The sequence below is a fragment of the Carlito syrichta genome, unplaced genomic scaffold (assembly GCF_000164805.1).
Source record: "Carlito syrichta isolate Samal-C Ts95f unplaced genomic scaffold, Tarsius_syrichta-2.0.1 Scaffold304268, whole genome shotgun sequence".
In the NCBI taxonomy this organism is placed as follows: domain Eukaryota; kingdom Metazoa; phylum Chordata; class Mammalia; order Primates; family Tarsiidae; genus Carlito; species Carlito syrichta.
The window spans coordinates 79871-103591 of record NW_007248364.1 but is presented as its reverse complement, the minus strand read 5'-3'; the positions used below and the strand labels follow the sequence as shown (position 1 = coordinate 103591).

Here is a 23721-nt window from a genome sequence, read left to right as displayed (position 1 = left end):
TGCCCAGGCGGATCTCGAACCCGCAGGCTCAGGCAATCCACTCATCTCAGCCTCCCAAGGTACGGGATTACAGGCTGAGCCACCGAGCCCAGTTATGGTGATTCTTTAGTAGCTTCTTGAACAGGATCTGATTTTTTTTCCAAAACCTTTTAAGTTTTAAAATTCACCGTGCTGTGTCTTGATATGGTCTTTTTTCACTTTCTATGCTACCTGCTTTGTGTGGGTCTTCTTAATTTGGAAACTCATATCTTCTTGTTCCAGGAAGTATTTTCATGTTACATCTAATGATTTCTTCCCCCGTCTTCTTGTTCTGGAACTCCTGTTAGTGAGAAATTTGGATAATTGTCTAATATTCTTATTTCTCACGTATTTTCCCATCTCTTAATTTTTTTTCCTTCAGGAGTATAATCTCTTTCTGCCTTCCAATTCTTTTGAATTTTGAATATTTGTTAAAAATGTTAATTCTACCTGGGTGTGATGGCTCACATCTGTAATCCCAGCTACTTGGAAGGCTGAGGCAGAAGGATTGCCTGAGCCCAGTGGGTCGAGGCTGCAGTGGCCGTGAGTGTATCACTGCACTCCAGCCTGGCAACAGAGTAGGACTCCAAATCAAAAAAAAAAATTTTTTTCATTCTAAGAGTTCTAGCTCCCTTCCTTATGTTATACTTGCCATTCATGTAAAGGGTTTGCCAAATAGTTAATGACCTTTGAGTGTTTGTATTTTTAAATAAGGCATTAAACAACTGATTAGAATTCTGTTTACGGATAGGATTGTCGACTGGAAGACCTCCTTATATATAGTTTTTTAAAAAAAATTAGAGTCTGAGTTTCACTCTATTGCCCAGACTGGAGTACAGTGGCACTTTCTTAATTTACTGCAGCCTCAAACTACTAGGCTCATGCGACCCTCCCACTTCAGCCTACCAAGCAGCTGGGACTACGGGCATGAGCCACCATGCCCAGCTCATGTAAAAACTTCTTGTGGAGACAAAGTCTCACTGTGTTGCCCAGGCTGGTGTCAAACTCCTGGCCTCAAGCGATCCTCCTGCCTCGGACTCAGTGCCGGGATTACAGATGAAACCTAAAAGATAAGTGGAGATGGTAAAAATTTAAAACATGATGAGCAATTCCTTCAGCCTTATCATCGAACTAGACATGGAGAACTGCATTAGTGAAGTTGACAATTGGTCAGTGGAAATTATCCAAATTGAAAAACAAAAAAGTGCACCCAAGAGCTTCAGTGCAGTTTCAAATGGTCTGCCAAATGATTGCCCTCCACAGTCAAAAATTTGCATATAACTTTTGACTTTTCCAAAGTTTTAACTACTAAATAGCCTACTGTTGACCAGAAACCTTACCAATAACACGTATTTTTATGTTATGTGTTATATACTGTGTTCTTACGATAATGTAAGCTATGGAAAAGAAAATGTTACTAAGAAAATAATGAGGAAGATAATGTGTTTACTATTTATTAAATGGAAGTGGATCACCATAAAGATCTTCATTCTCATCATCTTCACTTTGAGTAGGTGGAGGTGGGGGAGGAACAGGAGGGTTGGTCTTACTGTCTCAGGTGGCAGAGGTGGAGGAGGTAGAAGGAGAGACAGGAGAGATTTCCTGGAAAAGATCCATATGTATTTATACCTGCAGAGCTCAAACTTGTGTTGTTCAAGGGTCAACTGTATTTGTAATTGGTGTCCCAGGAGAAGAGAGAAAACATGGGTCAGAAGTAATATTTTACAAAATTAATCAAAGATGGCAAGCACAGCTCTGAGAAACTTAGAGAACACCAAGTAGGATGAATACATTTAGGCACACTGTAGTCAAAGTGCTGAAAACCACGTACAAGAAAAAAATCTTAAAAGAAGCCAGGGAAATAAACATTACATACAAAGGAACAAAGATAAGAACAACTACAGGCATCGTGTCATAAACTGCAAGCCCAAAGATAGTAGAGTGACGTATTTTGACTGCTGAAAGAAAATGTCTGTCAAGATAATAGAGTGACATCTTTTAAGTGCTGAAAGAAAATGTCTATCAACCTGGAACTGTGTTACCAGCAAAAATATCATTCAAAGTGAAAGTGAGGTCAGGTGCGGTGGCTCACACCGGTAAAGCCAGCACTTTGTTGAACACGGTGACTCATACCTGTAAATCCCAGTGCTTTGGGAGGCTAAGGCAGGAGGATCGCTTGAGGTCAGGAGGTTAAGACAAGCCTAGACAACATAATTAGACTCCATCGCTACCAAAAAAATTTTAAAAACTTAGCTGGGCATGGTGACCCATGCTTATGGAATTTTATTACATATTTTAGAACAAAAAGAAAGGATTCAAATCAGTGATCTGATCTTTCACCTTGTGTTAATCAACTCAGGCTGCTATAACAAAATACTATGATGATCATGACTGAGTTGTGGAAACAGCAGAAATTTATTTTCTTGCAGTTCTAGAGATTGCAGGTCCAGGGTTGGGATGCCAACATGATTGGGTTCTGATGAGGTCTCCTCCTGGCTTGTAACTGCCACCTTCTTGCTGTGTTCTCACATGGCAGAGAGAAGGAGAGAGGGGGATAAAGATCTCTTTCTCTTATAAGACTATAGTCCTATAGGATAAGGGCCCTACCTTTATCACCTTGCTTTAATTGCCTCTTAAAGACCCTATCTCCAGATACAGTCACATTGGGATTTAGGGATTCAACATTTGAATTTGTGGGGAACACAATTTAGTCCATAACACACCTTAAAAAACTGGAGAGAAACAGAATAAACTAAACCCAGAGTAAGCAGCAGAAGAAAATAAAGTCAAAGGGAATAAATTAGAAGACAGAAAAATAATAAAGAAAATAAATGAAATCAGCTGGGTACAGTGGCTCACGCCTGTAATCCCAGCACTTTGCGAGGTGGAGGCAAGAGGATTGCCTGATCCCAGGGGTTGGAGATCAACCTGGGCAACTTTGTCTCTACAATCAAAAAATTAGCTGGGCATGGTGATGTACACCTGTAATCCCAACTACTTGGAAAGCTGAAGTGGCCGGACTGTCTGAGCCCAGCAGGTCGAGTCTTTAGTAGCAGTGAGCGTGCCACTGCACTCCAGCCTGGGCAACAAATTGAGGCTCTGACTCAATAATACATAAGTCAATTAGGTAAAAATTAAAAAAAAAAAAATCAGCTGGGCGTGGTAACGCATGCCTGTAATTCCAGCTACTCGGAAGGCTGAGGCGGAAGGATCACTGGAGCCCAGCAGGTCGAGGCTGGGGTGGCCAGGAGCAGTCACTGCATTCCAGTCTGGGCGACAGAGTGAGACTCCAACTCAAAAAAAAAAAAAGAAAAAAAAAATTTAAAAAAAGAAAATAAGTGAGATAAAGGCTTATCTTTGAAAAGATGAGTAAAATGATACCCCTCTAGTCAAGCTTACACAAAAGAGAAAAAGACACAAATTACCAATATTAGGAATAAAAGGGTAGACATCATTACAGCTCTTACAGATTGATAAGACAATATTTTGAATAACTGTGCCAATAAATTATACAATTTTAATGAAGAAATTTTGGAAAGACACAAACTGCTGAAGAGGAAATATAACCTGGTAAGTCCCTATTTGTAAAAGAAATTGAAGTTATAGTTAAAAGCCTTTCCACAAAGAAAGCTCTAGCTTGTGAATTCTACTAAATGTTTAAAGAAAAAATGTTAACAATTCTATACAAATTCTTTTGGAAGAGAGGGAACATTTCTGAACTCATAGAAAAACTTAAGGATAAAAAAAAAAATTCTACAACTGAAAAGTTGTAGAGAATTTAGTGAGATGTTAGGGTGTAAGATCAATATATAAAAGTTCATTATAGCTGGGCATGGTGACTCACACCTCTAATTCCAGCACTTTGAGAGGCCGAGACAAGAGGATCTCTTGAGCTCAGGAGTTTGATACCAGCCTGTGTAATACAGTATAGTGAGACCTCATTTCTACAAACAACAACAACAAGAAAAATCAGAAAAGTTAGCCAGGCGTGGTGGTGCTTGTAGTTCTAGCTATTCGGGAGGCTGAGATGGAAGAATGACCCGAGCCCAGGAGGTTGAAGCTGCAGTGAACCATGTTCCCTCATTCTAGCCTAGGTGATAGAGTAAGACCCCAACTCAAAAAAATAAATAAATCATTGTATTTCTATGTCCTAGTGATAAACAATTGGAAATAAAAATGAAAGTACACATCACTTCACCTGATGAGGAACAAAAGACTAGAGTAAGAATTGTGTAATTAGACTAGGTATAAATTGGTTCCCTGTCATTGACTTGATATGTGATCTTCAATACATTTTTAAATCTTTCTGTGCTTTAGTTTCATCATTTTGAAAACAATTATATCCTGTGATGGAGAAGTAAGTTTAAAAAAAAAAAGTAAAAACAATTGTATAACAGTAGCCTATATATAGGCTTTGCGAGCAAATTGCACAGAAAGCCTCTACAATTCAGTGCCTGCCACAGAGGAATCATTATTAGCTCTGAGGCTTCACCGACACTCACAGAAGGTTCACAGCCTGCCCAGGCCAGGGGGATTGTCCCTTCTCTACCCCAATCCCCCTTGTTTCTTATCCTTGGAGCTGGGAGAACAGAGGTGCACAGACGGGTAAGGAAAGTGCCTTGCCCAAAGCCAGAGTTGTGTGCAGCATTCACCTGTTTGGTCAGCAACAGGTGTGATGGAGAAGAGAGCTCTATGGGCACTGTTCCCTCAGGCAGGCTCGGAAGTGGGAGGGAACATGCATACAGCTTCCACAGGGCTGTTTCTGCCACAGACATGGACATCCCGTTGCCTGATGAAGTTCTATGCTGTGGTGGCTGCCTCACCCACATATTGGGAGAGTCACAAGATTGCAGAGAGGATTGAACAGCGAATCCTGAACTCCAACCCTGTCATGGAAGCTTTTGGTGAGCTCGATGTTCTCTCTACAGTATCTCAGTCCCATTTCCTCTGGGATTTGCTACCTTCCAGAAGAGGCGCAGGGCTTTGAGATCCTCTCTTTAGGGGTTGGAGGGCGAGTGTATCCTTCACTGTCTCAGATCCCCAACCTACTCCCAGGTACCCTTCAGCATCTTTCTAACAGAAGGGATGGTATTCAGTCTTCTTCCTCTTCCAGCATGAGCGCATGTAACAGTAATGCTGGAGAGGACCTTATGGCTCAGTTAGTTCACATCCTCCTATCTTTGTATCCACTTTCCCGATAGTTCAAAGAAGGGCACTTGTCTGAGGATGCAGTTAGCATCTGTGTTTGGACTGTAGCCTAGATGTCCCTTACTGTCTAAAGCCAGTAGTGACACCTCGTTTTTTTAGACTCTTCCCTTCAAAGAAGACAGTCCCTGGCTGCTTGGGCTTGCTTACTCGAGTTTCATGCCAGAAAGTTCTAACTTCAGAATGCCACTTAATAAAGCCCAAGTGCCCATTCCCTAGCCCTGTCCAATATGACATGAAAGCCAGCAAAGGGACCTTTTGGTGACTTGAGGATAGGAACATGGCCCTCAGCAGTCCTGCAGCCACTTGGGCCCATGAGAACTCGGTGCACCTAGGGGAGTGATGTAAACAAGGTGTGATCTGTAGGGAATGCTTGTACGCTGAGGAATAACAACAGCAGTCGCTTCGGGAAGTTCATCCAGCTCCAGCTGAACAGGTAATAGCTGGTGTCCCCTGGCTAGTGGGAGGACGGGAGTGAGGGCCTGAAAGTACCTGGGGACAGTATTCAGCCTGGGGCAGTATTCAGCCTGGGCCACCTTTGTAGAAGCACTTTGTAGACAAAATGCTTCTCCTGGTGTGTACATACATGGGATTCATTAGGGTCAGTGAAACCTGAGGGTGCTCTTAGGACCTGGAGAACTATAGCTACTCCATCCTTAGTGAACCCTGGGACAATGTACTTGCTGAGGACTGTGTCTTCCTCCTGGCTTCCAGTCTTGCTCAGGACCTTCTAGGTAAATTGCCGCCTCTTTGGGCCTTACCCCTGAGCTTGGAACTGGGGCTTCTGCTCCTGTCTTGGGTGGGGCAAAATGATATACAGAGGCCTGGGTCCTGCCCACCTGAGCTAGATGCAGGGGAATGTCTCAGGACACCCAAGAACATTCTGTGTAGTCCCCAACCCTCATGATATTCATTGACTTAATGCACAAGCTTGGTGGGGAGTTGCTAGGTGTAGTCTGGCACACAGTACATATCACACACGTGGCTCTGGAATGAATGGGCAACTAATAGGCTCCGGCCTGCATATGCCCAGGGCCCAGCAGATGACCGGAGCGGCAGTCCAGACCTATCTCCTAGAGAAAACGCGAGTGGCCTACCAGGCCTCCGGTGAGAGGAACTTCCATATCTTCTACCAGGTTTGTTCCAGGTGGGGCCCATAGCCCCTCAGATACAGGGCAGGGATGGGTCGGTGTCTCCCAACTCGCTAGAATGCTCCGTGCCTGACCCCTTCACATGGCTTTCAGCAGTGCCACCACTTATACCTGCAAACTTTATATGCCGCCCTTCTGTCTCACTGGCCTTGGCTCCCTTCAGTTTGGATCTGGGGATGTGTTTTGCTTCCTCCATCTACCAGAAGGTTCTTGAGGCTAGGCCTGTCTTTTTCTGAACAAGGGCTGTCATAGAATGGCTTCAATAGAATGAGGGCTTCTCTAGATTTGTGCTTCTTCCATCAGACAAGGTATCCCCCAGGGCATGGATAGCACGTCTCCCTTGTTCTTAGACTAGGATCATCCTTAGGTAAGGGGTATGCCTCTCACATTAGCACTGGGGAGCTCCAAGACAGGAACTGTGCTTTCTTCATCAGACTACAGGTTTCCTCAGAGCAGGGTTCTCTTGATACCTAGAACTGTTTGTGGATTCTTGTGCCCTATGCATGTCCTGGGCTCTCCATTGGGACCTTTCATCCTTATGATGTTGCTATTATATCTTACTCCTCTCATCCCAAACCCAGGCCAATGCCGGTCTGGGTTTCCCGCACACCCTCAGCCCGTTTACCCATCTACACCTTCCTACAGATCTACAAAGGAGCCAGTGAGGACGAGAGGCTCCGGTGGCACCTCCCTGAGGGAGCTGCCTTCTCCTGGCTGCCCAACCCAGAGAAGACCTTGGAAGGTAAGGAGAGCATCCTGGGCTGGCCCACCAGTACCCAACTACTCTGTACAGGGCCTGCCTCCCTCTCCCCTTGCTGTACCTGCTGACCTGTAGCTCTGATATTGGGCTGTGCCTTGGATTATTTTTCAGAGGATTGTTTTGAGGTGACCAGAGAGGCCATGCTTCATTTGGGCATCGACACCCCCACCCAGAACAACATCTTTAAGGTCAGAAGAAAAGCCATGCCTCTTACCTTTGGCAGAGGTGGTGGCAGCCCCTTTCTTAGAGCTTTTCCCCAGACTTGTGACTCAGTCTTTCCCTGAGCATCTAGCACTTTGGGCTTCTCTGCAGTCCATAAAGAATTGACCACCCCTCTGCGGTCCTGAGCCCGGAGACAAGGTGTTGCAGAGGGCAGTGCATAGAGAGCAGTGAGAGAAAACATGTACATGATATAAGAGGATAATGATCCACGGAGGCAGAGAGCCAGGAGTGGGGTCTGCTATTACTGCAGAAATAACTAGTGCTACCGCATGCTTGTCTAAATACATTAAAACTTAAAAATCATGTTCTCATCTCTCACTCAACTTGGTTTTTCCTGTGAGTCCTCTTTTGGTCATTATTTCCCTTTTGTGCCTGAGAAAACCAGAGCAGTAAAGTGACCTGCCCAAGATTAGACACCACTAAGTGATATAAAGGGAATCTGTACCATGTATTAGTAATTCCAAATTTCTGCTGTTCTCTTCCTCCTCCCTCTGTCTTCTGGGGCCTGTACTGATCCAGGTTAACTGGGCTCCTCTCACCCCCCTAAGCGCCTCCCCTCACCCCCCTTACTTCCTCAGTGACCACCAGAGCCCAAGGAGGGGATAGACAGCGTAGACTGGCACTAGGGACGGGGAAACCACTGCAGAGAGATAGCAGTGCAGTGGAAAGTGACCCTCACCTCTAGATGGGGCTGTTCAGGCAGGGAGGGCATCACATATAGTAGGGCACTGCCAAGTCAGAGCTTGAACAAAAGCACATAAGGACAAGCCCAGTGAGTGGGTAACCCTAGGACTCTGGACAGGAGTGTTATTTTTGAGGGTGGCACGACCCTGTGCTACAGCCACACTGCTCATTAAGCATAGCAGTCTTCTGGGTACACTGTGGCAGAAGGCCCGTAGCATGTGGAGGTGCCGTGTCTGAGACCAGACAGGAATGGCAGGTGGGGTTTTGTTCTCCTGGTATTGGGTGCAAGGGCTTACAAGTTGTTAGGCCTGGGAAGGTCCCCTTTCTATAGTTCCCAGGGACTTGTGTATGTGGATGTTTGAATACAAAGGCAAAAGGCCACCTGCAGTACAGAGATAAATATCGTAGTTCCTTCCCAGACTGGACTTTCAGAAGTCCAACAGGGAGAAAGGGCCAAAAGGGGCCAGAACCAAGCCCCCAGCAGACACACTGCAGTATCCCTGGCCCATAACAAACAGAAGCATGATGTCTCATATCCAGTCATATTCCTAGATACTTGGAGGCAGAGGGATGGATAGTAGGTGGGCACCAGAGCCCCACTCCTGCCCTGGGAGGCATCTGAAGTCAGACTGGGCTCTAATCCCAAAAAGTGTGTGTTGTCAGGCTTATGATGCATAAAGGTTGTTGAGAAGATGAAGTGATGCATGTACCTTGGACAGAAATGTACCTGGCAGAGATAGGCACAATTAGGCAGTGATTGGGAGCTATCCTTCTGTTATGACTGTATTCAGCAAGAGACAAGCCCTTTCCAGAGAAGGCCTACCTCGTGTCATTTCTTCTCCTGACCTTGCATTTCTGCCTTCTCAGGTCCTGGCTGGACTGCTGCACCTTGGAAATATCCAGTTTTCGGACTCTGAGGATGAAGCCCAGCCCTGCCAACTGTTGGACAATGCCAAGTGTGAGGGGCAAGCTGGGAGGGGGGACTGTGGCAGTCCCTGTCAGGAATGTAGCCAACGTTGGTGGATTAGGTTGGAACCCAGGGGCTGAAAACTTGAATCTGATCCTCCTGGAAGCATCCACCATGGGACCCTTGCCTGGTTCATTACTCCTCACCTGTTTCTGGTAGGCAGACAGTCTGTACCCATCTTGCACATGAGAAAACAACAGTCAGAGGGTTTATAAAGTGATTTGTCCCACATGCGGCAGTGTAGACCAGGACAGAGAGGTCCTGGGTTCAAGTCCTAACTCTGCTGCTTATGGAGTCCTTTGATGAGTCTCTTCGCCCCTCAGAACCTAGGTTTTCTCTGTCAAGTTGGGTGAGTCATGACTCCACTGTGATGACTTCACAGTGCCTCATTAAGAGGACTGTTTGGACGGAGTGTGACTTGTCTAAGGAGCACTCACCTTTCCCAGGCGCTGTCAGGACAGCAGCTTTACTGCTGCAGCTCCCAGAAGACATGCTGCTGGAGACATTGCACATTAGAACCATCAGGGCGGGCAGGCAACAGCAGGTGTTCCGGAAGCCCTGCTCCCGAGCTGAATGTGACACCCGCAGAGACTGTCTGGCCAAACTGGTCTATGCATGGTGAGCAGTTGCTCTGGTCCCTTCCCTCCCAACAGGTTCTCCCCTTGTCTGAGGTTGGACCAGATACCATCAGGTAATAGGCACAGGCTCAGGGTGAGGGATACCAGATGAAGTAGATGGATTTTTCTCTCTGCTCCTCAGATCCTGGGGACAATAGGGCTCGCCTCCCAGGTTTACTTCAAGCAACACCCTTGGCCTCTATTCCAGAGTACTAAATAGGGAAGTTGCCACATTCCTGGCCAAGTTTCAGCTTGAAACTTGAGCCTGCTTTGACCTTGGCAACAGGTGAGAAAATCTTGCTCAGCTCTGCTGGTAAGGCAGGTCCCAAAGGTGATCTGAGGCCTTCACAGTTCCAGGTTGAGGCCCTGGCATGAATAGGCTCCTCTGTCTCCCTGTGCCCTTGTACTTAGGCCTCACATAGTCCCCTGGGAAATGTGGTCAATAGTTACAGAGCTAGAGGCTCAGCCCACAGTCATGGGCAGCATGGTATCCAGCAAGTAGGATGTAACACAGTGCGGAAGGTGAGGTCCTGGCCTTATCCCGGTGTGGGTTACGTGGATGCCTCTACCATCTGGCCATGTGGTTATTATAGTTTCTCACCTTGAATTCTGAGACTCTTGCTGGAGTCTTTTCAGGCCTTCTAGGGGCCTAGAATCCTCTGAAATTGTACAGCACATGCTTATGTGTTTCATGTGTATGTGAGTCCTTGGGCCACTTTCTGGGGAGAGAGTCCCCTGCTTTCATGAACTCTGCAAAGAACCAAGAGCCTAAGAAGCACTGCTGAGGGAACAAGGTCCTCTCTGAGTTGACAAATGACCCAGGGCAACTGGGTCCAGAGTGAAGTTTGAGACTAGTTACCACTGCCTCACAGCTAATTTCAGGTCAAATGGTTTTTTTCTTTCTCTTTTTCTTTTTTACTTTTCAGCTGGGGTCTCACTGTGTCACCCAGGCTGGAGTGCAGTGGCACGATCATGGATTACCACAGCCTCTACCTCCTGGGTTCAAGCAAATCTTCTTTCAAGGCTCAGCCTCCTGAGTAGCTGGGACTACAGGTGGCTGGCAAATTTTTTTGAGGTTTTTTTTTTGTAGAGACAAAGGCTTGCTATGTTGCTTAAGCTGGTCTCAAATTCCTGGGCTCAAGCAATTCTTTTGCCTCAGCCTCCCAGAGTGCTGGGATTATAGGTGTGAGTTACTGCACCTGCCCGGGTGAAAAGTTTTTATTTTATTTATTTATTTATTTTGGAGTCAGATTCTTACTCTCTCTCTGGAGTGCACAGCCACCACTGCCTCGACCTGCTGAACTCAGGCAATCCTTCCGCCTCAGCCTTCCAAGTAGCTGGAATTATAGGTGTGCGCCGCCGTGCCCAGCTAATTTTTAAATTTATTGTAGAGATGAGGTCTTGCCAAGTTGCGCAGGCTGGTCTTGAACCCCTGGCTCAGGCAGTCATCTCGCCTTCACCTTCCAAAGTACTGGGATTATAGGTGGGAGCCACCGCACCTGGCAAGTGAAAGGTTTTTTTTGTTTTTTGTTTTTTTTTTGAGTTGGAGTCTCACTCTGTCACCCGGACTGGAGTGCAGTGGCCACTCCCGGCCACCGCAGCCTCGCCTGCTGGGCTCCAGCAGTCCTTCCGCCTCAGCCTTCCGAGTAGCCGGAATTACAGGCATGCGCTACCACGCCCGGCTGATTTTTTGATTTATTGTAGAGATGAGGTCTCTCTGCCCAGGCGGGTCTCGAACCCGCGGGCTCGGGCAATCCACTCACCTCAGCCTCCCAAAGGCGCGGGATTACAGGCTGAGCCACTGAGCCCGGCTCAAGTGAAAGGTTTTTAAGCCCTTTGCCTGTAAGTTCCTACAAAATGAGCAGAGAAGTGTGATGAACACAGATAGAGTGAGTTTTCAACCACAGCACAATTTACACATGGAAACCATCAAGTCATTATAACACCAGATCATTCATTTTTAGTACTGAATATGGATGTTTGAAGCCCCTATTGCAAAAAGAGAACCATTTTATTTACTGAATTGAAAAGTTGCAGTGTAATTACTTTAAGAAAAATTTTAAGGAAGAGACCTTTGAATGGTGTTGTGTATGTTACCACCTTGTGCAGTAACCTCATCTTCTCTGGGGTGGGGGTGGTTCCAGAATGGAGGATGCTACTGTTGGCCTCAGGTGACTCAGGGCCCATTTCTGCAGGCCTGTGTGAGGGAGATGTGGCAAGACCTTGAACTCTGAGCTCCACAGATGGAGCTTTGCAGGGGAGATCAGTTAACTCACTTCTTCACTAGTCATACCCAGGCCTATCCATCAACCCCTTCTAATTCAAGGCATCAGCTGGGTCTTGTAACTGATTCAGACCCATCCCCTGCCTAGCCCAGGAGTTAGTTGTGCGCTCAGTCTTGCCAGGGGGACAGGCCAGGTTTGTATCTACCTGGGAGCATGCATGTTCATAGCCTGCATGTGTAGTAGGCTAAGACAGGTGGGCAGGAAACGGGAGAACAGGCTTTAGCCTTTGACCTGTCAGAGTCAGAATACAAGGCCCTTGGGGGTGTAGCACCCTTGCTGGGGGAGCACTTTTACCACCCCTCAGGCTCAGTCTGACCCATTCATCAGAGTTCACTCTCTTCTTCCCAATAGGGTGTTTGACTGGCTGGTTTCGGTGATCAACAGCAGCATCTGTGCAGAACCTGACTCATGGACCACTTTCATAGGTAGCAGGGCTCACCCTTCTGGGAGCATTTCAGAAAAAAAGCACTAGAACCCCGGATGGAAAGGCAGGCGCCCTGGGTCCACTGTGTGACTCTGGGCAGCCCCTTTCCCTTCTTTGCAGCCCTGTCTGCTCTTCCATTTGCCCACTGGTGTTTGAATGAGATCCAGTGCCCACATCTGACTTGTCCATAGTTTTGCTGCAGACAGACTCAGATGGTGCCTTGTCATAAGAGCCTCATTTTCTCCCCAGAGACTCAGCTTCAATCACAGGCGAATAGTAGGATATAGGGGAAAGAGCTAGATTAGAAGGGACTTGGGATCCTTGTAACCCTCGATGGCACAGTCAGGTAAAGGAGGAGGTAAAGCTGAAAGGCATCAGTGTAGTTTATTCACGGAAGGTGGAATTCTAGACATCAACTAGGCTGGTGAGACCAAGGCCCTCCAAACCAGATTTGACACAGAAAATGTTCCTGGTGACTTGGTTTCCTCACAAGAGGGGCCTGTTAGGACCAGAGAATTCAGACTCAAAATGGCCTGATGCCCTGGGCTGCCTCTCGCACCTCAACTGGGTTTTCTGGCCTCTGAGCTCTAAGGTGGCATGGGGTAGAGATGGGACCTACCCTGGGTGGGGGCCGAGCAGGCATGTTCTTCCCACTGCAGGGTGTTATGCTTACTCAACCTCATCCCCAGGCTGCCAAGTATAAGATGTCAGCAGTGGCCCTGCCACCCTGTTTTTCTGTGGACCTCCTACCTCCCATCTGCTCCTTGCAGGGGTCTCATGGGTCCTCTACCATCCTCCCAGGCTTGCTGGATGTGTATGGATTTGAGTCATTTCCTGACAACAGTCTGGAACAGTTGTGCATCAACTACGCCAATGAAAAGCTGCAACAGCACTTTGTGGCTCACTACCTACGGGCCCAGCAGGTGAAGGATGGGGGAAGGTGAGGGGTCCTTCTCATAGATCCTCGATCTCTTCCTAACCCTGCAGCCCCAGCTCACGTTCTGACTATAAGCCTTTTGTTTGTTCTTGTTTTATTTTTAATTGACAAACAATAATTGCATATATGTGGCAAGTGTAATGTTTTGTTGCGGTACCACAGCCAGCCGTGCATGTCTTGTCTGGACCTCCCACCACAGCTGCCTCCTCCCACCCCACCCCTGCTTGCCCTCTAGGAGGAATACACAGTTGAGGGTCTGGAGTGGTCATTTGTCAACTACCAGGACAACCAGACCTGTTTGGATCTCATCGAGGGGAGCCCCATCAGCATCTGCTCCCTCATAAATGAGGTGGGGGGGTCGGCTAATGGATGGGTTTTGGGAGCCTGATGACTATCCTGTTCCCTCTCTCTCCCGGTCTGCCTAATGGATTTGCTGATAGCTATATTTCCTCTGGCTTGCGGCCACTGTGATATCTGTGTAATAACTCTGCTACCACCATGGCCAGAGGGTGGGGATGGTGAGGGTTGTGGTGAGCCCTCTCGTTTTTATAACTGGCTGCCCACTCCCATCCCATAGGAATGCCGCCTCAATCGGCCAAGCAGTGCAGCCCAACTCCAAATGCGCATTGAAAGTGCCCTGGCAGACAGTCCCTGCTTGGGCCACAATAAGCTCAGTCGGGAGCCCAGCTTCATCGTGGTACATTACGCAGGGCCTGTGCGTTACCATACAGCAGGCCTGGTGGAGAAGAACAAGGTGAGGGGGCCATGGCCTGAGGGGCCAGGGTGAAATGAGATGCTGAGTCGTGGCCACACACATAGTAGTTTCCCATCATGTGTCCTTTCTTTCATGAATATCCTCCCAGAATCCAGGATATCTTGGGCCCACCTATCTGAGGTCTCCACTAATTGAGCATGACCTGCCTGGAAATGACCTGTGTTAGACTGGGCCTCTGGGTCTCTGGTCATCTGGTGAACCAGCTCTTCTGTTGGACTTGGGCTCTACCCTCTCTGGATGCCCTCTCTCCTGCAGCTTGGTGGGCAGGGTGCCCAGCCCCTGGATGGCCCTGGCCAGAAGCTCCACCTGCCCTCACCTGCTACCCTTGCCCCTTCCGAATAGGACCCTGTCCCTCCTGAGCTGAGTAGGCTCCTACAGCAGTCCCAGGATCCCCTGCTCATGGTGCTGTTTCCTACTAACCCCAAAGAGAAGACCCAGGAGGGGCCCTGTGGCCAGAGCAGGGCCCCTGTATTGACCGTGGTGTCCAAGTTCAAGGTGGGTCTGGTGTTGCTGACGTGAGGTCTCACAGATGTTTATTGAGCACCTCCCAGGATTGGTGCTGTTTGCTGGGGTACAGTGGTCAGTCATGTAGATGTGGTCCCAGTTCCCACAGAGTTTATACCAGAGGTAGCAACAGAATCTGACAAATAGGATATCAGGTATTTATAAATGATGAGAAGCTTAGGTCCCTGAGAGGGCATGGTAGGGCCTCTCACCTTCTGCTAATGGAAGTGGCCATGGGATTACATGAGCCTCTGTGACCTGGCCTACTCCCAACTCTCCAGCTTTCTTCTCAAACCTTATCCTCAGTTTCTTCTCTCAGTTTTGTCTGCTTTCTTCTATCACAGCTTTGCACGTACCACTCCCCCTTCCTGGGATGCTCCCCTTCAGCTTCACCTCACTGCCACCCACTTTACTTAGTATAGTCCTTCTCATCCATCAGACTTCAGCTTTATCACCTCCTTGAGGAAGCACCTGGGAAACCAGATTTAATTAGCCTCTGACACAATATTATGTGGTGTGGGTGCTTGTGTGTGGGACCCATTAGTCTGGGCTCCAGCACAGCTGCAGATGACCTGTATCACAACTCTGGATGGCCTCCACACAGGATGGGCTTAATAATAACAGTTGTTGGTTGAATGATGCCCTCCCCAAATGAATGAATGGCAGGGGGTGCTGAGATTGTTCTCTTCTAGGAAAGTTGCTCTGGAGAAGAAGCAGGTGGAGGAGGAGGATGAAACCAATCAGGGGAAGGTCATAGGTTTAGAAGGGTCCCTGGAGGAAGAGTTGAGCAGTGGGATGTCAAGGAGAGGAGTGTATCTTGGACACGCACCGTGAGAGCCTCCAGTAGTCATCCCCAGGGCCTGTGGGGATCCTAGTCTCAGGATCTTGGAAGGGCCACTGGAGGTGTATGATGCTATCGCTAACCAGGACTCTCCAATCCTTGCCAACCCCATGATCTCTCATCTGCAGGCCTCCCTGGAGCAGCTTCTGCAGGTCCTGCACAGCACCACACCGCACTACATTCGCTGTATCAAGCCCAACAGCCAGGGCCAGGCACAGACCTTTCATCAGGAGGAGGTAATTAACACTGGGCCAAAACTGTCTTAGACCAATCCCTGTCTGGTCAAGGCCTTGGAGGGATGAAGGATAGGACATTGGTCTAAATGGAGTGAACAGAGGGGGTCTCTCCAGCTGGGCCTGACGTTAGGAGGGCCACATTGCCTGCTCTGGCTTGACAGGCATGTATGGCTATGTGGTCAGTGCACAGTAGTCTAGCCAAGGAGGCCATCAGGAGCTCCACGGCATCTAGCTCTCTATTCGCCAAATCATGGGCCCTGGTGAGAGACTGAGACTGCCCAGAGGAGTGGATGTCTTTTGTGATCAGCTGAGGATCTGTTGCCTTGAGTCCACGTACATGCAGCCATTTCTCACTGAAGTTATTTTATTTTACTAATTTTCACAAAAGCCATTTGTGGCCAGCAGCTGCCCTTTTCTTGGGACTCCAGGCTGTGAGGGATGTGAATGAAGTGTGAGTGCTGGGCTATGCTGAAAAGTATCCTGCAGTCACCTGGTAGGTGTGGCTTGTAGCCAGGACCATTTGGCTGTAAAGACCTGGGTTCAGGTCCCAAAAGAATCTTTACAATATAACCTCCCCTCACCCGCAACTGTGAGCTGCCCTCTGATGAAATGTGTTGTGCTGTATTGTGCAGTAGTGAGTCTGCACTGAGGGAAGGGATGGGACAGAGCTAGGAGCATCACTCATCTCCGCTATATTAGAAGCCATGCATCAGATGATGGGGGCTCGTGACCACCAAGACCCTTGCTAACCGGGAGATTTTCTGAGGATCCCTTGATTTCTCACTACCCCAAAGAGATACCCCATAGCTGAACCTCAGCAAAGCCTGCAGCTCCACACTGGCCAGGGCCAGGAAGGGCAGAAGGAATGGCATTTCTAGCCCACTGGCCACATGCTGCAGAGGCCTACCCTGCCTCCCCACTCTTTCAGGTCCTGAGTCAGCTGGAGGCCTGTGGCCTCGTGGAGACTATCCATATTAGTGCTGCTGGCTTCCCCATCCGGTGAGTGGGCCTTATCTCTGCAGGGGGCAGGCTAGTGCCAGGGTGGAGCTCAGGACTCACACTAGGCAAGAGCCTGCCCACCCTGGAGTGGGATGTGGGGATGAAGAAAAAGAGGCGGGTGTGTAGAAGGTAATTTGGAACTCAGGGAGCAGCACCCATTCATTTATCCATTCACTCTTGTGCCCTGTTTTCTGTATCCAGCACTGTTTCTAGTAAACATATCAGTGAATAAGAAAGGCGAGTCTATCCTCTTGAGGTATACACTCCTGTGGAAACAAACATAAGTATAAAGTGTAACTGAAGAAACAGAAGGTGCCATTAGGTAGACTAAGAGAGGAAGGAGGTTCTTGAGCTGGTAAGGGAGAGGCCCCTGTAAGCATCTCAGGCCTGTGAGAAGGGAGGGTCTAGCCTGGGAAGATTTGGAGGAAGGGAGAGTATTCCAGACAGCAGCCAGAAAGCTGCCAGGTTATAGAATGAAAGATGCTTAGGGGACTGGACCGCAGAGCACGGGGAGTAGGGGAGAGAGGTAGATAGGAGCCAGGCCTTCGGGGCCTTATCGGCCAAATGAGGACTTTGCATTTGCCCTGAGTGCGGTGGGAGTGCTGGATTATATGGATGGGGTGTGCAACCTCATTTATACTCTAAGATGATTCCTATGGCTGCTGCTGTGTGGGTCACCATAGAGGAGAAGAGATGGATGAGGAGGCTGTTGCAAGCGTGCAGCAAGACTGGTGGCCAGATGGGAGTGACAGTGTGAAAAATGGAGGGAAGAGGGTGGAGATGGCTTGCAATAGAAGGAGCAGGAGTGTGGACTTGATTGACTGTGAGTTTGGCCAGGGGAACAGTCAACTTCCAGGTTGCAGAAGCAATTTACAGGTTACTTTTCTTTTCTTTTTGACTCAGTCACCCAGACTGGAGTGCAGTGGCACAGTCACAGCCACTACAACCTTGACCTGCTAGGTTCAGGCTATCCTTTGGCCTCACCTTCCAAGTAGCTGAACCTACAGGTGTGTGACCTCCACGCCCAGCTAATTTTTTGATTTATTGTAGGGATGAGGTCTCGCCAAGTTTTCCAGGTTGGTCTCGAACTCCTGGACTCAGGTCGTCTTTTCACCTCTGCCTCCCAAAGTTTTGAGATTACAAGTGTAAGCCACCACATCTGGCTGCAGGTTTCTTCCTTTTTTTTTTGAGTTGGAGTCTCACTCTGTCGCCCAGGCTGGAGTGCAGTGGCCGCTTCCGACTACCACAGCCTCGACCTGCTGGGCTCCGGCGATTCTTCTGCCTTAGCCTTCCGAGTAACTGGAACTATAGGTGCGCGCTACCACACCCAGTGAATTTTTTGATTTATTGTAGAGATGAGGTCTCACCAAGTTGCCCAGGCGGGTCTTGAACCCTTGGGCTCAGGCAATCCACTCACCTCAGCCTCCCAAGGCATGGGATTACAGGCTGAGCCACCAGGCCTGGCTTGCAGGTTTCTTCTAAAGGCAAATGCACAAACTGGGAGACCGTTTACTGAAAGGAGTTGGTCTGGGGAAGGCCCAGGGTGGAGGGTAAGGGAGGAGAGGACTTGGAATTCTCTAAGCCCTTGTCAGGTTTGAAATGGCTATGAGCTGGGCTTTGGGCTCAACAGGGCTTTAAAAACTGGAGGTGCAGTGCAGATCTGTCCTCAGTAAGTTTCAGTGCAGTGAGCAAGGAGGAAATTACCTAGGGAGAGAGAAGGTGCCTGAGGCATGCTCACATTCAGAGAGAGTGGGTGAGGAGAAACTAGCAGTAACAACTGAGTCATGGGTAAAGCAGGAAGCCAGGATCATGGGTATCCTGGAGGCAAAGGAGAGAGGTCACTGCAGCCCCAAGGCCAGGTAGGAAGTAGACTGAGCATCTTCCACTAGATTTGGTGGCATGTGTTTGCTAATGGCTGTGATAAGAGCCACATTGGTATAGTGTTGGGAACAGAAGCCAGATGTGGGAGGGCTGACGAAGATTGGGAGGAAGAAGTGGAGATATCAGGTGTTGTCAGCTGTTTAGAGAAGTGTTGCCTTGATGGGAAGCAGAGAAATCAGGAGGAAGTAGAGGAGGGTGTGGAGTCAGAGAGGTCAGATGGTGATGTGGCCAAGTGTGTCTCCATGACAGTAGGGTCCAGCTGTCTGGGACAAGGCCCAACAGCCTCTTTGCAAGGAGGTAGGCTGCAGATCACCTGTTAAGAGCAAAACACTTTGTGCTGGTAGACCAGGACAGCAGGAAGAGACCTGATTTAAAACAGTCTCCCTGGGCTTCCCACTAAGTATAGTCTTTAGAATTATGCCTTCATCCATTCAGGGGCTGTGCAGATTCAGTAGAAGAATGTCTGTTGAACCCTGGGTGATATGCCTGGCTCACAGATGAAGGCATTCTCTTCTGCCTACTTTGGCTTCCAGAGTCTCCCATCAGAACTTTGTGGAACGCTACAAGTTACTGAGACGGCTCTATCCTCGCACATTCTCTGGCCCCCACAGCACATATCCTGCCAAAGGGTGCTCTGGTGAGTGGGGCCCATTTGTTTGACTACAGTCTACTGAGCAACTGCTCTATGCTATCTCAGTGCTGGGGATTCAGAAATGAATAAAACATAGACCTGCCCTTATGGTTTTGGTTCAGTGGGGGGGGGGGGACAAACTGGAAAGTGGAGAGGCAGAACTATGAACAGGATGCTGTGGGTGGTGCTGGGGAGGTATGAATCAAGGAAGGCTTCCTGGAGGAGGTGGTATCAGAATAAATTGGATTAGCCAGATCAAGGACTTCCCACATGAGAGGTAATTTGGATAGAAGCCTGGAGGCTTGAGGTAACTATATGAATGTGAGGAACTCAAGCCATTCAGTATTGCTGACTCATTAGGGTAAAGAATGGTGGAAGGTGAGGCTGGGGTTGACAGGTGGGACCCAGTCAAGAAACGGGCATTATTCTCTTGGAAAGGGGTGGGGGAGGAGCTGTGGGGGAAGGAACAAATGACTCCTTCAATCTCATACTTTCTGGGAGCTCTCTAGAGGGCCGTGGGAGGGAGCTACGAAGTTGTCCCTGTAGAGAGAAGCAGAGATGTGGACCCAGTCGGGAAAGGTTTGGAAGAAATCGGTCAGCCTTGGCAAAGGTGCTTGGCAGGTAGAGTGAAGAAGTCAATGGTCATGGTCTGGCCGGGACAAAGCAAGAGGAAGAGAGGGACAGGGTGTGGGCCCCACTTGGCAGGACCCCCGCCGCAGTCACCCCCACCCACCTAGCCTCACCCTGTAGCCCATTCTGCTTTTTTTCCCTCCCCACCTGGGCACAGTTTTGTCACTGTCCTTTCAGCCTTTCTCCTTTCTCCCCCCTCTCTCCATGGTTTGCTCTTCTGTTCTGTCTCTTGCCCAAGCCCCTCTGGCCCCTGGTTGATTTTGCTGGTGTTTCTCATCTGCGGCATCTCCTTTGGCACCCTATATCTCCAGAGAGGCACTGGGCAGCTAAAGGTGGTCAGAGTCCTCAGGTAAATCCTCTCTGTACAGGTGTCAACCCTGAGAGCTGTGGGAGGGCAGGCGATGGGACCTACGAGGACTTCACAGGACTGGGATTTGTGCTCCCTTTTCCCATAAGGTGGGGGGAGTGAGAGGGAGGGGTCAGGGACTGAGAGAGTACCTGGCTGCCTTGTTTGGCCCTCAGGGTGTTTGAGGCATGGGATTCCAGGGTGGAAGACAAAACTCTTCCAGGCTTCAAGTACCCTTTGCCAACCTTCCCAAAGGGACCCGTGACAATTGAGGCAGCAGGATACCCCAGGGTACAGCCAAAAGTATTCTAGAAGTTCCAAGTTTCCTTGGAGCAGCCGAGACCCTGAGGGACAGTTAGAGGGGATATCTGTGGTCTCCCTCCAAAAAGGAAGGGGAGAACAAACAGCCAAGAGCAGCAGGAAAGAAGCCTGAAGAATACCGGGAAGGCCAAAGCCTGTTTCTTAGGCCACAGAGGTATATAGTGACCAAGCTTTGATGGGCCCTGTCTCCTGTCCTCCAGAACCGCCTTCACATGGCGAGGAGGCCACACTTCAACCTCTCCTCCAAGACATTCTCCACACTCTGCAAGCCATAATTCAGGCAGCAGCCATACCTGGTGACTCAGCCAAGGCCACACCAGCCCCAGTGCACTGTGGCAGGACCAAGGTGTTCATGACTGACTCTGTGGTAAGCTGGTTTGGGATGAGACTGCAGAAGCCAGCCGCATGCTCTCTGCAACAGGACAGGGTCTGGCCGGGCCCTCCTCGGAGCAGGGGAGGAGTCTGACCTCAGTGATGCCCTTTCTCTCAGTTGGAGCTTCTGGAAATTGGGCGTGCCCAAGTGCTGGAGCAGTGCGCCTGCTGCATCCAGAGTGGCTGGAGGCGACACCGGCACCAGAAGCTGGAGAGGCAGAGGCAGGCTGCCACACTCATCCAGGCAGGTAGGCAGGACAGGGCCACTGTCAGCAATTGCACATGGCCCCAGGATTAGATTTCCTTTGAAACATTGCCAGCTGAATCCCAAGTGCCCTAGTCCAAAGAGAAAGACAACACATTCCTGTGATGTGCTGGGATTCAGATTCCCCATCCACCTCACCCACAGTGTCTCTCCAGTTCAGTGGACACCAAGTCTCACCACAAACAAGGCTGCTCTGTGAAGATAGTGGAGGCTAAAAGTTGGCCTTTAATTCCCCTTTCTCATACCTAGATAGCTGTTTATGCCAACATTTTTCCCCCTTTATGACAATTGAGATCATTACCGGCTGGGCTCCAGGGCTTGGGGTGAGTTTAAGGAGAGGGTAGAAACCAATAGGACTTCATCAGAGGAAAAGACCTATGAACCAACATGTTCCTAGCAGTCCCAGTTTGAAAAATAAAAGTATTAGAAAGAACCCAAATACCTAACAGTTGTGGGGTCATGGTTAAATTATGGACCATCCCTAAGATGCAGCTAAGCAGTTTTGAAGAATATGAATTAGAAAGCTACTTCTAATATGATGCTCATACCTGGATGACAAACTGCATATCATGGGTCATGCCACCTTTGTAAGGTGTGTTTCTGTGTGTATAGAGAACCGTATAAGGAAATACTGTAAAACCATCTGGGTTGGTGAGATAACAGGTGATTTTTATCTGTCTTTAAGGTTTTAATTTTCTAGAATGTAAATAAGCTAGTAGTATTTAATGAAATATCCCACCTTTTCTGAATATGATTGTACCAGAAATAATCAAAACATTCTGAAATTTCAAGAGAAGGGATAGTTTACTACCATCCACTAATCCCCCCTTTTTTTTTTTTGAGTTGGGGTCTCACTCTGTCACCCAGGCTGGAGTGCAGTAGCACAACCATGACTCACTGCAGCCTCAACCTCCCTAGTACCTGGGACAACAGGCTCATACCACCAAGCCCAGCTAATTTCTTTGATTTTTTTGTAAAGACAAGGTTTGGCTATGTCCAGCCTGGTCTCAAACTCCTGGGCTCAGGCATTCTTCCTGTCTTGGTCTCCCAAAGTGCTAGGGTTACATGTGTGAGCCACTGCACCCAGCTGGTAATAACTTTTATCAGTATTTGGGTATATGATGACATTATATTATGGACTTATAAAGTGAGCAAGCAAATTCAACTGAGGATTTTTTTTTTCAAAATAGAGAATTTTAAAAGGCACTAACAATCCACCCCCTTCCCATTCTCTGGGTGCTCCCTGGGCAGAGTCTGAGACGGGAATCATTCTGCTGGGCTGTCAGCCAGCATGAGCTTCCTGCTGACCCATCAGTGTGTAGGTATCTCCAAGTGTGTGGGCCGAGTGAGGAGTGTTCTCAAAAGGCAATTTTGCTTTATGTATTGACTTTGGAGCCTTGCTTTATGTAGTAAGTAGCACACAGTAGCCATGCACTGAAAACAAACAGATTTATAGCAGCTCTGGAGTTGCCGCAGAGCCAGGTTACTGAGAGCTCTAACGACCACTTTATCATCTCTTTCTTGCTTCTGGGCAAACCTCTTAGCCATCCGTTCCTGGTTAACTCGGAAACACATCCGGAGGATGCACACAGCTGCCACGGTCATCAAACATGCATGGCAGAAGTGGAGAGTAAGTAGTTAGCATGGGCAGTGGTTAGAGATGTTGCTAATCAGCTGAACCCGAATGGGAATGCCGGCTCTGCCAGTGCAGTACCGGTGGCCTCAGAGACGTGGTGCTGCCTCTCTGAGCCTTAGGTTCCCCATGTATGCAATGGGTACACTACCACCTACACTGCAGGTGTGTGAAGGTAGAGTGGCATAAGCAACTCTGGGAATGTGCCAAGCCATGGAATGTACTTTAAAAGGGTGGGTTTTATGGCACATCAGTTATATTTAAATAAGGCTATTACTCTTTTAAAGTAGCATATGTCATTTATGGCCTAAGCACAGTTGCCTTGAGTATAGACTTACACCACAGGGAACCAGCTGAGTTTAGGGCATCCACCTGTGCCTTCAGTTCACCTTGTTCAGATGATTTATCAAAGATAGTTTTAGTCTCCATTTTCTGTTGAGAGCTAGGTGAATCTAAAGCTATAATGGGATGTTTGCTTTTTAAGATCAGAATGGCCATCCTTGCTTCTGAAGAACTGGACGATGTGGAAGACAAACACTTCTCTCATGCTCCGCATTCCCTGAGCTCATCCCCACCACAGACCAGGCTCCTGAGGGCAATAATCCACCTCTGGCCCCTGGGCCTGGTCCTGGCCAATGCAGCTGTGGGTGTACGTGGCTTTCAGAGGAAACTAGTGGTCTGGGCCTGCCTCCAGCTTGCCAGGGGCAGCCCCAGTAGCAACACTGTCCAGACAGCACAGCAAGACCAGGCTGGTGTCAAGTCCATCCGAGCCTTGCCTCAGGTAGGTTGTGTGCCTTGATGGCTGTCCTACCCCATGACAGCTCTGGGTTCCTTATTCCCACTGTGGAAGGCAAGAGCAAAACATACGAGTCCCCAGGGGGAAGGCAGACCTAACGCTGGGACAAGATCTGTCCCTTACCCTCTTTGGGAAACTTCCCAGCAGCCACAGGTTTAGATTATTTCCTCTGGGGACCTTCCAGAGCCCTTTCACTGTTTTTTTTTTTTTTTTTGAGTTGG

The 23721-nt window shown here is 48.6% G+C and overlaps 2 protein-coding genes across 2 annotated transcripts in view; both read left to right on the top strand.

The window, feature by feature from the left end:
- The window catches only part of LOC110595774 (unconventional myosin-XIX-like), a 12485-nt gene extending 4966 nt beyond the window's left edge, over positions 1-7519 (top strand). Inside the window, exons 4-8 of the mRNA XM_021713132.1 lie at positions 4790-4922; positions 5590-5659; positions 6257-6359; positions 7020-7116; positions 7246-7519. Coding sequence (XP_021568807.1) covers positions 4790-4922; positions 5590-5659; positions 6257-6359; positions 7020-7116; positions 7246-7418 — 576 coding nt within the window. The 3' untranslated portion in view covers positions 7419-7519. The remainder of the gene's footprint in view (positions 1-4789; positions 4923-5589; positions 5660-6256; positions 6360-7019; positions 7117-7245) is intronic.
- Positions 7520-7557: 38 nt separating this feature from the next.
- Positions 7558-23721, top strand: part of LOC103261983 (unconventional myosin-XIX) — an 18319-nt gene continuing 2155 nt past the window's right edge. The window contains exons 1-10 of the mRNA XM_021713131.1: positions 7558-7584; positions 7983-8081; positions 8908-8998; positions 9454-9625; positions 12261-12334; positions 13135-13256; positions 13506-13619; positions 13848-14024; positions 14388-14409; positions 23217-23485. Coding sequence (XP_021568806.1) covers positions 7558-7584; positions 7983-8081; positions 8908-8998; positions 9454-9625; positions 12261-12334; positions 13135-13256; positions 13506-13619; positions 13848-14024; positions 14388-14409; positions 23217-23485 — 1167 coding nt within the window. The remainder of the gene's footprint in view (positions 7585-7982; positions 8082-8907; positions 8999-9453; positions 9626-12260; positions 12335-13134; positions 13257-13505; positions 13620-13847; positions 14025-14387; positions 14410-23216; positions 23486-23721) is intronic.